At 32.3% G+C, this 12,725-nt stretch overlaps 1 protein-coding gene across 3 annotated transcripts; it reads right to left on the bottom strand.

Annotated features, from left to right (window-relative positions):
• Window positions 1-1,532: 1,532 nt before the first annotated feature.
• Window positions 1,533-11,491, bottom strand: LOC148611267 (protein NCBP2AS2 homolog). 3 transcript variants are annotated; one of them, XM_088591649.1, is made up of 4 exons: window positions 11,401-11,491; window positions 5,097-5,130; window positions 2,861-2,933; window positions 1,533-2,496 (listed from the first exon to the last, which is right to left on the bottom strand). In XM_088591649.1, the coding sequence occupies exons 1-4, from the start codon at window positions 11,421-11,423 to the stop codon at window positions 2,408-2,410; spliced, it is 219 nt and encodes a 72-aa protein (XP_088447775.1). In that variant the 5' UTR covers window positions 11,424-11,491; the 3' UTR covers window positions 1,533-2,407. The 3 variants fall into 3 exon arrangements, with proteins under 3 accessions (XP_088447775.1, XP_088447777.1, XP_088447776.1); XM_088591651.1 differs by lacking the exon at window positions 11,401-11,491 and adding an exon at window positions 11,194-11,212; XM_088591650.1 differs by lacking the exon at window positions 11,401-11,491 and adding an exon at window positions 10,903-10,998.
• Window positions 11,492-12,725: the final 1,234 nt, after the last annotated feature.

Below are 12,725 nucleotides of genomic sequence, written 5' to 3'. Positions count from 1 at the left end.
ACAGTACCAAGAAAACAGAAAGGTTATTTACTGACAGCTTACAAAAATATGAGAGAGCCAGAAAGTAGAAAAAAGGTCATGTTTCTAATGATTTCAATTTAATTTTAGACCTACAAATTGTTTCATTCAGTCACTTGTATTTAGACAGTGTACAATACTCTATTCTACTTTCTGTTCAGATGACACTTTTTATCAGCCATTTAGATTTCAGCTTCCATTATCATAAAAGCATTAATTATTCAAATGAAAAAACCTGCAAAATCTGATAAGGTCATCAAAACCGAAAGTAGAGAGTTGTTAAATCATACATTGAGTGATTAGTAGGTCAAAGTTAAATTTATAGCTTGCACTGAGATTTTTTTTCTATAAACTATAGTGTCACACCTCCTGTCATTATTTTGAAATTTGGGCTACAAATTTTCAGAACTTCTACACCATAAACCAACTGAAACTTGAAAATCTTATGGAAAGCAAAAATATGGTTACCTCCCCTTTCCTCTGAAATCTGTGAGCTGGAGACAAAGTAAGGAAGGAGTATGTACATTTCAAGTTTCAAGAATACTGAAAATAACATGTATTCCACATGTAGTACATGTAGTATCTTTCACACTGAACCAGTTTCGCTATTTAGCAATGGACAAGATCAACTTTTCCTTCCCAAAACATGTCTCATACTAAGAAAAAAAGGTGAAAATAACCACCCACAGAAATATCCATTTGATAGGATGGCACTGATCTTTCTAAAATTCAAATGAGGGAGAACCAAAAAAGCCTTCTTTAGTTATTGTACATGTACAAGGAGGGAAAGATGGAAATATATACCAACATCGGTCTTGTCCATAGACAAATGTTATTAAGGAAAGACTATAATTATCCATTTAAGGATGGTTTTCAATTTCTGGTTAGATTATGGGATATAAACGACTGTCAGTTATATCTCATAATCTAGCCAACAATTGACTGATTGAAAACAATTCATGTATTTCAATTAAAAAACACAAGAAAACAAGACCAAAATCAATATATATCGTTTTTATAATATGAAATCAACATTTTTGAACACAGATCAGTACCTATTGCACAATTTGAAATTTATTTTGATCTACCCTATCGTAGTGGCTAAGGAGTGTGGCGAAAATAGCAAGTTAGGTTATACCAAATAGACAATGTAGCTCGATAATGCTGAACTATTCAGAATTTCACAAATATTAAAATATAAAGATGTAACCTCAAACAAGTGGTGCATACTAAATTTATGCTGTGTATTTTCAAGTGTGTAACACCGACATTGAGGTTATTTCAAATAGACAGAAAAAAAATCATTCCTTTCAATTTAATTAACATATGATAGTGTTCATTCCTTACAATTTAATTAATGTATGATACTGTGTCAAAATCTAAAGAGAAAAATCATCAAAACTAGATCATGCACTGTCAGCATGATTAAATTAATAGACAAGAAATATGTTACTTTTAAAAACTTGTATCAACAACTGAACTTGAATTAGATTTAAAAAAAAACAAAACAAACGAAAAATGAAAATATTTATTGACAGTAACTGACATGACTCAATAAGTTACAATAACAACTTTCCAACAAGACAGCACATTCTAATCAATGAAGTATTTTCAAAAACATGGTATCAACAACTTTCAAATGTAATTTCCTATCAGAAATATTCATAAGGCCACTTTAACTAATTAAATTATGCTCATTGGCTCTTTGTGATGGGTCTTACTAACATAGTGCTGTGAACAACTGATTTTTTTTTTAAATTAAAAACTGAGCAAAGCTCAGTTGATGATAAACCTGCTACCCCCACCCCCCTCCCCAGCAATCATACTGTATAAGAAAAGTGAATAAAGGCATTCTGAAAAAAATACAGGGTGCACAATGGCATCATGTGATAAAAAAATTTGTGAAAGTTTCATCAAATTCCATTCAGCAGTTTCAGAGGAGTTGGGGATGGATGAACAGATGAAGACCATTATACAAAATGTACCTACTGCCTTCCAGCAGGGGGTATAATAAAAACTATTAAGGTCATTATTTTTTGCTGTTTTGGGTCATTCAAATCTTAATAACAAAATCATATTATCTACACTGAAAACATATATTTAGCTAAATGACATCTAGGACTTAAGAGAACCACAAACAGATGCATTTCATAAAATCACGAAGATTAATACCAATGAATTAAAACACTATAACATGAAATAAGACAATAATTGTTCAGATTTTTCTGAATTTTGAAATACTGAAGGGATCTCACAACAATCTAAAATCCCTGAGTAATGTTAGTATCACATCTAAGAGAGCTATCTGAACATTTATAAATAGGATTGTTATTGATCACATAAAACCTCATTCATGTATATCTGCTTCAAAGTATGATTGTTTAATGTTTCATTTTTTGTTATGTTTCTTCCCGGCTTGTTCAAATCCATCTTTGAATTCAGTCATTTTTTCACCCATTTTTTCAAAGTTGTCCATTCCTGTTGAGAATTATAAAATCAAATTATTACACAAGATATTAGTCAAACCTGTCTTAGGCCAAACAAAATAAAATATATGTTTCCTGCTACCCTACCTACCCTAGTTATTTATGCCTATCCTAAACATTTTATGGCAATTTTGTTAAAGTACTCTTGAAGTCTAGATTATTTATCCATTTACTCAATGAAAAATGTTTTTGAAAAATAAAATAATTTACTGTATTTACTGTTGGTAATGTAAAATGTACAATGATTTGTAAAATTAAGCCTGATTTTCTTTGAAATAGATGAACTTCCCTCTATCAAAAACATTTTTAGCTCTAGCCCAGTTCTCCAAAATTGACATAATTCTCAAATAACCTACCTATTTCTTTAGATTTATGACTGAGATAGACTGTTAATTGTGCAGCTCTTTTTATTGGTTTACTTTCAGCTAACTGAAACAAGAAAAGTTAATTTTATTTTTTTATAATGACAGAACTAGGTCCTTAAAGTGATCTTACTAAGTGAACCCCTTCCAATGAAGCTTGATGAAAATACATTTAAATTAAACAGTTTTACAAGAGTTAAACAAACTGTATAGAACAATTTGCATGAATATGATGTTTTCTGTATTGATTTCTCAACATTCAGTTTAATGAATAAATATCTCATATATTACTTAACCTTACATAACAAAGGATTAATTCTATTGAATGAAATATAACCACGTAACATAGATTAGTTTGGATATTTTTTGTTTTAATCGCAAAAAAAAGGTTGAATAACCCCCAAAGTTCATGCCATCATTGAATAACCCTATTATTCACTGGTTAATAACCCATCATTTCAAATTGTGGAAGGCCTAGCACATTTGAAACCATGCATTTTTTGTCAGTCCTTTGTTTCTTCTGTATAATAAAACAATTACGGCACTCTAATTCAGTGGATACCCAAAATTGTCAACCTCACGAAGGTTATTCCCCTCAGACTAATGCCCTCACCTCCTCTGAGGGTTGTAATTGTATAAGTTACATATGGGTTTTACATATTCACCATATCCATTCTCATCATATCCGTCTGATTTTCTATAATTCCATGAATTACTTGATGATATTTCAGAACATTTTTATTACTTGGGGGTCTAGGACATAAGCCCCCTGGATAAAAGCCCCCCATCTCATAATAAGCTAAATGTTAATATATATTTTTCTTTTTTTTGGTGAATATTTTATTTTTTTCTTTTGTTGTTTGTTCCTTTCATATTTGTATTGCATTTTTTTGTTTGTCTTTCTTTTTGTTTCTGTACTTTTTTTAATACTGTTTAGAAATGGAAACAAAAAATTAAATGGTTTCAATTAAATACTTCCTGATTGACTTCAATTTCAAACTACATGTAATTGAAAGTTGTTATCATAGTTATGAACATTATGAAAAGTTGGAAGATCAAAATACATTATAACTAATTGATTACACCATTCATCTAAACTTTAAAATTTCCAAATGAAATAAATGTTTGAATTTTACAATTCCAGTATTTATTCATTTTTATTTATATCAGTCCACGTAGTATAAGTTGTAAAGAAATCAAATTTCAAATTTTACACTTTCAGTATTAATAGAAATATTATTCATAAATGATAAAATAATTTCTCATGGGGGTTTTTGTCATAGGGGGGCTTTTATCCAAGGGGCTTATGTCCAGGGGCTTTTGTCTGGGTGGCTTTCGTCCGGGGGACTTTTGTACTGATCCCATTACTTGGATACTTGTTTCATTTGAACAATTAAAAAAAATTGTATTAAGATATATAATTGACTTTCTATTTACTGTAAACCTATTTATTTTCCTGGTTACAAGTTTCATCCATTTTAAGATATCAATTCAAATTGGCGGCTATTTCATTTCACACCTAACTCTTCCTCTAACATATGTAAAGGGACTGTTTCACAGCAACAGATCTTCAGTTTTTTCTTCCTATTCAATTAACCAAAAGTAAATCACTTATCAAAAAAGTTTGTTTTAATAAGTTTGTTAAGTCAAATTTGGCTGAAGATGACCTTCAGTAATTTAATCAAATACAGTGAAGCAAGCAGTAGTTGCAATTGTATTCAAAATCTTGTTTTTTTATGAATTATACCTCCACTCGTCGTAGTCGATGAGTGAATGGTATATTGGCATGTCCAAATTTCGTCATGTAATTATCTGGACTCCATTGAATTCAAATTTGAAAGAGGCTATTTTTAGATTGGGCATACATTATTATAATGTTATTGCTATGCTACATTGCAGGTATACCCTGCTTGTACAGAAATGTCCTGCAGCTACTAAAATAAATTCATAAGCTATTTTAGTAGCTGCAGGACATTAACTTCTTGTACAAGCAGGGGGTGAACCTATCATGTTTCCCTTTTATAAACAGTGGACTGGCAGATCCAGAGGGGGTGCAAGGGGTTGGCACCCCCATTTTTATTGGAAAATATGTCATTTTCATGTGTAAAATTGACAAAAAATGGCAAATAATATCCTAGCACCTCCCATTTTTTCAGGAACCTCCGCTGGCACCCCTCTTTTTGTCTGGATCCAGCCCTGTATAAACAATCTAGATCTTGGTTGTACTAACCTTTTGTATTGTCTGTTCATTATTCACTAACATTCTGTAAAAAAGGAACAAAATTCAAAAGTAAAAAAAAAATGATTAGTTCTCTCCTTCTGTGCAATTACTTCAGAGAAGATATTTTCACTTTGGCTATTTTTTGGTTTGTTAATACTTCATAAAATTTTACAAAATGGTAAGGAATTTTAAACCCGGCCAAGGTCACAGGTCTAGAATGAACATCTCATTTAGTGGTGAGTACAGCTTCAAGACAATCTCAAAATGGCAAAGTTAGAGATGGATTATGATACTACAAAACATAACTCAAATGTTAAAATGCATTCATCCATGGTTGTCATGTCAGCAGACTTATACAACTTCACAAAACAAGCTTGTTTCATAACAAAATTTGTTATTGCAACTGAATATTGTGATTAAACTTTTTTACAATGTTCCTGCGACTAGCTACAAAGTACCCTTACAATTAAGAAATCATGAAGTTAAATAAAATTACATCAATAAGCATTTGTCAAAAATTAGCACCAAGTGCAAAATATGTAGTATAGGAGAGTTCTTCGTGATGTCATCACTTACCTGTGATTTGGTTTTGGTTGGCAAAAAATCCATTGAGTGGCATGGGGCATCAACTTTAAATCATCATAACTTTTTCATTTTTAAAGATAATTGAAAAATTATTTTGGTTCCCAACATTGCAAATGAAATTCTTTTTATCCATGGAATTTTTAAATAAATATTCAGTAATTAGACTATATGTACATAAGATTTTAATTATAATTTTATACAAAATTAGAGGTTTACATATAAATATCACTTCAAATGTATTTTTGAAATAAAAGATTATAAATTCAGATACAAAATATGAATTATTTTATCTAAATGAAACATTTTACAGAGCCAAAATTGGATATAAAATAAAAAAGTTATAAAGGTTTGAAAATTGGGATTCTATTCATGAAATTGTCAATTGTTTATTGAGTTGTTTATTTGCCAACCAATTTGACACTTAATGATATGCAAATTAGTGAATATGACATCACTAATGAGATTGGTGAACTCTCCTATATATGGAGCACATAATATTTCTCCAGATGACAACATCTAAATGCACTAGTCAAATAATAAAATGCAACAACTGTAATGGCAACCATCAAGCCATAGATAAAAAAATGCCAAGTTTATCAACACCATAAACTGGGTTTACAATACATGTATGTTGATTATTTAAATTTTGACCAAGCAGTCAAAAAGGCTAAATCTAAAAGTCAACTTAAAACAACACCGAAGCCATAAAACCCACCACAGGTGACACCACAGGAATACTACTTCCTATCTCACCGGAAATAGTGGTAATTAATGACAATAAAAACCAATCTTATGTCCAGGCTGTAAAAATAACACCTGTCATTTCATTACTCCAAAGCGAACAGTCACAGGTAATTAATCAAACTTAATCACAACTTGATGACATCAATGACTGTCACAGTGACCTTAACACCAGTAGCGGTTCCGTACAAAGTATGGTTAAATTTTTTTCAAACACCACACTTTATTTCACCATGTAAGTCCCATATAAAAACTACACCACAGGCAGGCAGAAAAACATTAAAAGGCAGAAAGCTTATTACAAAAGATAGCACAAAAAAAACAACATCTGATCACTGCCAACAGTTAATTACACAGTTACTTGAAATAGACAATTCTGGTATATCATCAACCTGTTATTAAAAACAGAGTTGCTACTAAAATAACTAACGGCACTGTTCATGAAAGGGTAAACTGTCCGTGATGGACTCAACAATGCACTGACGCTAAAAAAGAAAAACGTAATAAAGAACGTATTTTCATTAAGTCAAAATCTGAAAATGATCACCAAGAATATAAAAAAAGAACTTAAGTCATTTAAAAAAACTATAGAAAATGCTAGAAAAGACTATTGGCAAACTTTCGTTCCAAATTGAACCACAAGTCCAACGTAAAACAAGTATGGAATGTGGTTAAGGGCCTAAAAGGTAACAGGGATAGCAATATTCCTACACTTTCTGTTGATAACTTTCAAGCAGTTTCCAATAAGGACAAAGCAAATCTTTTGGCTCGCACATTTGCTATCACATCAAGTGACCAAAACCTTGATCCAGAATGCAAAGTTCACAAGAACAATTTTGAAGCTTCAAATCCAATTCATAAGGATAATTGTCATGCTAACAATCAATCAAAATACAATCTACCCTTTACAATAGAGGAGATATGTTAAATAATTAGAAATAAAAAAACCGTCAGCACCAGGTGACGACAGAATATCATATGAAACATTTAAACATATGCCCGAAAATATGCTAAAATTGCTTTTAGATTTCATAAATAAAATTTGGAAAAGTGGTAAATTACCAGATTCATGGAAGCAAGCCAATATTATTCCTATTCCTAAGCCTAACAAAAATAAATCTGATCCAAAATCATACCGTCCTACTTCTTTAACCTCTAATCTTTGTAAACTTATGGAAGGTATGGTTAATGAACGACTCAAACTTCTTCTCGAAGAGAAAAATATAATTAAAGACATGCAAAGCGGCTTTAGGTAGGGTCAGTCTACTCTTGACCATTTGTTAATGCTTAAGGGTGATATCAAAATGGCTAAAGTTAAAAAACAACATCTTTTAGCAGTTTTCCTAGACATTGAAAAGGCATTTGACCTAGTTTGGAAACCAGGATTGTTACATAAATGCAAATCATATGGCATCAATGGGCATATGTTTAACTTCATAGCTGATTTTCTCCAAGATAGAAAAATTAAAGTAAAAGTTAATCAAGAAGAATCAGATCAATTTGAGTTAGATAATGGTATTCCTCAAGGTAGCGTTATAAGCCCTACACTTTTTAATATCATGATAGATGACTTGGTTTCCCAATCTCAAAACACCACTTCATCACAATTTGCAGATGACAGTACCATGTGGTTAAGGGGTTATGATCTTAAAGCTCTTACTCGAAAAATGCGGCTAACCCTTAACAGCATTAATAAGTGGTAAAAAAAAATTGGGCTTTAATATCCCAAAGCAAAACAGTGGGAATTATTTTTGGCGATAAAAAAATAAAAATGAGACCTCTGTCAGCTTATTTTTAGATAATAAACCAATCTCATTTCAAACACGTCAAATTTATAGGTCTCATTTCTGACAAACGTCTTGGATGGAATAAGCATGTGCAATATTTAGAAGAATGATCAAAACCAATTTTGAACTTACTGATATATGTTAAAGCAAATAATTTTGGCATGGGAACAGAGTCCTTACTATTGCTTTACCAGTCCCTATTAAGGTCAATTTTAGACTACAGGTGTTAAGCATTTAATTCTGCCCTTCCAAATGTTAAAGAAAAACTAGACTGCATTCAATCTAGTGGACTTAAAATTGTTCTAGGGGCAATCAAATCAACACATTTAGAAAAAGTTCTAGCAGAAGCAGGTGAACTCCCTTTACAGCTCAGACGAGATCAACTGAGTCTTAAATATTATGCTAGATGTAAACAAAATTCATCAAATCCAGCCAATAAGATAACCGAACAATGCTCAGAATATACTAAAAGATATTCACATAAGTGGAAAAAAAATGACTGCTCATATGGTTTCAGAGTACGTCAATTTCTCTCAGAGAATGATTTAGACACAATAGATAGCGTTCAAAACAAACAACCAAAACATGCCCCCTGGATAATTGGTACGGCTAACACATCCGAGTGTATTAAAAAACAGGTGGACAAAAAAGACAATCCACATTTGATTAAATCAGCTGTTATGCAAATTATAGATGAAAAATATAGAAACTTTTTAACAATATATACAGATGGCTCCAAGGATCCTTCTTCTGGTAAAACATCAAATGCATTCTTTATCCCTGGTAAAAGAGTATCATTATCTACTCGGTTGACTGATAATATTTCTGTTTATTCAACAGAAATGACTGCAATATCGCTTGCGTTAAAATGGATAATTGATCAAAATTGTCAAGACAAAAACATTGTCATCCTCATGGATTCTTTTAGTTCTCTTCAATCTATTAAAAATAATAAATCTAGCAGACCAGACTTGTTAAATTCTATTCAACTATACACAAGAGTTCTAAAACAGAAAAACATAAGTGTAATTATCGAATGGATTCCGGCACATATCAATATTACGGGTAACGAAATAAGCGACAGATTGGCAAAACAAGCTCTATCAAACCCTACTATTGGTGTCAAAACTGGGTTAAGTTCAAAAGAATTTATTCCTACTATTTCCAAAATGTTCCAAGCTGGCAAAATTCGAATCACATTTGGTGCAAACAGCTAAAACCTAATGTTAATGCAAAACCAGCATTTTACAGTGGTAAAAGGCATCCTGCAAAAAACAATTACTAGACTCAGACTGGGCACAACCATGCTATCAGGTCAAATAGGAAAATATGTTAAAGATATATCGTCTTTATGCAAAAAATGTGGAGTTACAGAGGACATTAAGCACGTCCTTATAGATTGTTTAGAACACCATCAAGCACGTTTGGAACTTAAAAAAAATATCCACAAATTGGATCTCCACACTCTTTTGGAACTAAACCTTCTTAACCCACCAAAATAAGTTCAGCAACAAGTCTGGTCAGCATTAGTGCAATTTATTTCAGTCATTGGTTATCATGATAAAATATATCACACTTTGGTTTAAATTACGGTAATTGTCCTTAAATAACTTAAAGCCCTATATATATTTTTTTCTTTTCATATCAAGTTGGATAATCCACACCCTATATATCAAGTGTAGTTGCACTGATTTCAGCCGAGCAGTTTCAGGTGGTCGTGCGACACACTTATAAATATTTGGGGTCAATATCTAACATAATAAAACAATAACCAACATATTCATACAGTACCATTTATCTTAAATAATATCCTCTTTCATTTTTCAATAAAAAAAACAATAATATACAATTGAATTAAAATAAAATTAATCACCTGATATGGGGTTTCACAATGCAATATATTTATACACATAGTCTCTCATTTTATTTATTTATTCTTTACTATTATTTATTTATTTATTTATTTTTTTTTTACTTTTGTTAATCATGTACACATATGCTTATGAAACATATCTACCACGCCAATAGCTCCAGCCGTGTGTAGTATAATGTCGTGTGTGTTCTTCTTTAAAAAACTCTGGTTTATACATAGTCATAAAGCTAAACTCCAAAATAGAAAAAATTATTTTATTTTTTATTCTATTTTCCTTATTTCACTATCTTTTATCTTACTACTTTGGCTTATAAATACATTTTTTATTTGTTTCTTTGGCTAAACTTTGGATTTACATTTATACTTGTTAAATTCTAAAAGTTAACCAATCTAACCAATGATAAACAATCCAGTTTCCAAACTTATTTAAAAAAATAATTGGTCAACCCATTCACAAAAGGCATGAGCTGGAACGGTCTCATGTGGCTTTAGTAAAACTGCGTACTAACGTCGTGTGCTAGCACGCTAAAATCCGGGAACTACGCCCGGCTAGACAAGGCATTAAAAAAAAGCATACACCTTTGGTAACTAAAACTCTAACATTATCAATCATTAAATTTGCACTTCACCTTTGGATATTCACAAAACCACACCTATTTGACTATTTCTTCTCATGGCAAAGTTAACAAGATCTTCAAGTAGTTTAAAGCTATTTCAAGAAACTTTTCATTTTGCCATGGCTTGAACTTAAGGCTAAAAACCACTAATTCCACTTTCCATAGGCTTCTATGCTAATTTCACAATATTCAATGGCTTCTCTGGACTTTACCTTAACTTTAACCTGCAGAGGACTATATATCAGCATGATTCTACATATGTCAGCTCACAATCCTCAGAATGGCATGCGGGGTTAGCAGACTTGCAGTGCAGTACTGGTCACCGGAAGTGAAGGGTCTATAAATAGCATGGGAAATCCCAGTGTTTTCACAAGATAGGGGTATATTTAGAAATCATTATGGAGATTAGGCTTCACATCACAAGAAGCAAAATGCACCTATAAAATGTACAGAAATGTTTTTCCTTTCAGAAACTGTTTAAATTTTTTAAATAAGATGAGAACCTTTTTTCACAGCACTATGAGGAACAGGGGTAATTTCTGCGTAGGACTATTTTTGCCTACGTTCCAAATGCTCATTACATTGGTTGAATTGGTGGTCTGTAACCTAAAAATATGATACGAAATTATAGGAGTGGTTTAATTAAATGTCCTAGGGATTTATCAAACCAGGAGTTGTGTTTGGGTGGTTCAATTCTAGGTTTTTTTTACCTTAAAAGTGTCTTGATGGGCATATTTTCTTACGGTAAGATTTCGTCATGGAAAAGGTTATTTGACCGCCGGGGAGTGTAATGCCAGGACATTTTATGGCGATTTCATTTTCGTCCCATTTCGAAGACGCCACAAAATCAGCAATATAATTACGTCGCCGACCACGAAGTGGCGGTGAGTTATTGTTTTTAGTGTGTTTCTCATTCTTCTTCTTCTTATTATTATTTTATAAAAATTGTTGAAAGTGTCCGCCCTTCTTCTCTGTGAAGTCAGTCTCATATCTTGACCTACAGGCTACACTTAGAAATCGATGGTTAAGAAAAACTATTGTCTAACTTACGACAAACGTGATGACTTATCATTCAAAATTGTCAACTTTCCTTTCATCTGTGGCAACATCCCTTCAGCACCTGCGTACGGAGTGTTCATATCACAACTCATACGTTATGCTAGAGCTTGCTGAGACTACGCAGACTTTTTGTATCGCGCTGGAATTCTAACAAATAGGCTTCTGGAGCAGGGTTATGTTGCTACAAGATTGAAGTCATCACTACAAAAGTTTTATGACCGACATCATGAACTCGTGGATCGTTACGGTGTATCCATCTGCACCATGAAAACTGATTTGTTCAACGTGTCATAGTTTTCCTTTCCACTTCGTCTACCCAGGACTTGACTTTTTATGAACAACTCGGCGGGTGTTTCTAGAAAAGCAGAGTACGCTTACCCTAACGGTGCACCTGGTCCATGCTCCCAGTTTTTAGTGGAGTCCGAGTTGCTCATTTGCTTTTGTTACTTTGTATGTATGATTTTAGTTACTGTATGTTCTTTGTTGTGTATGTCTAATTTCCATGTCTGGTCTTTGTCCCTGGATTACATTCTTTTGATTACCGCTATAACCTTGGTTACCTTGATTACTCTCTCAAAAGTGGCTGGTCCGATTGAGATGGAACTTTTCAAGAAGTTAGAACTACTCTTTGAAGGATGCAGAACTTCGAAAAAAAATTTTCCGCTGCCGCCATTTTTTCAAAATGGATGCCGGACTAAAGTACCTATTTTTTACACCGGATATTGGAACATCAAATATCTCAAAAATTGCTTATCAGAATTTGACCAACCTTGGTAAACATATTAGGCAGTACAATACAGTTAGGTCATTTCTGAAAATTTGGCCCTTTTAAACTGTTATGAGGCAGTCCACACAGAAATTTCTAGTGTTTTGTCATAAAAAGTGCATATTTTTTAAATCCTTGGTGTGTGGAGGTGCAAGTCATTTATAAGTAATTTAGTGATTATTCTTATAAAATCCAGTAGCTATGGTAACA

The sequence above is a fragment of the Perna viridis genome, chromosome 7, assembly GCF_037379345.1.
Source record: "Perna viridis isolate PV_CMFRI_1.1 ecotype Kerala chromosome 7, ASM3737934v1, whole genome shotgun sequence".
NCBI classification, from domain to species: domain Eukaryota; kingdom Metazoa; phylum Mollusca; class Bivalvia; order Mytilida; family Mytilidae; genus Perna; species Perna viridis.
The sequence above is the reverse complement of the archived record's forward strand: the minus strand, read 5'-3'. Positions and strand labels throughout refer to the sequence as shown.

What these genes read in the sequence shown, in the direction of transcription:
- LOC148611267 (XM_088591649.1), bottom strand. Translation starts at nt 11,423, where the DNA reads ATGCCCATCAAGACACTTTTAAG. An exon ending in ATGAACAGACAATACAAAAG is followed by an intron (nt 2,934 to 5,096) that starts GTTAGTACAACC and finishes TTCTTGTTTCAG; the next exon opens with TTAGCTGAAAGTAAACCAAT. An exon ending in TCATAAATCTAAAGAAATAG is followed by an intron (nt 2,497 to 2,860) that starts GTAGGTTATTTG and finishes AATTCTCAACAG; the next exon opens with GAATGGACAACTTTGAAAAA.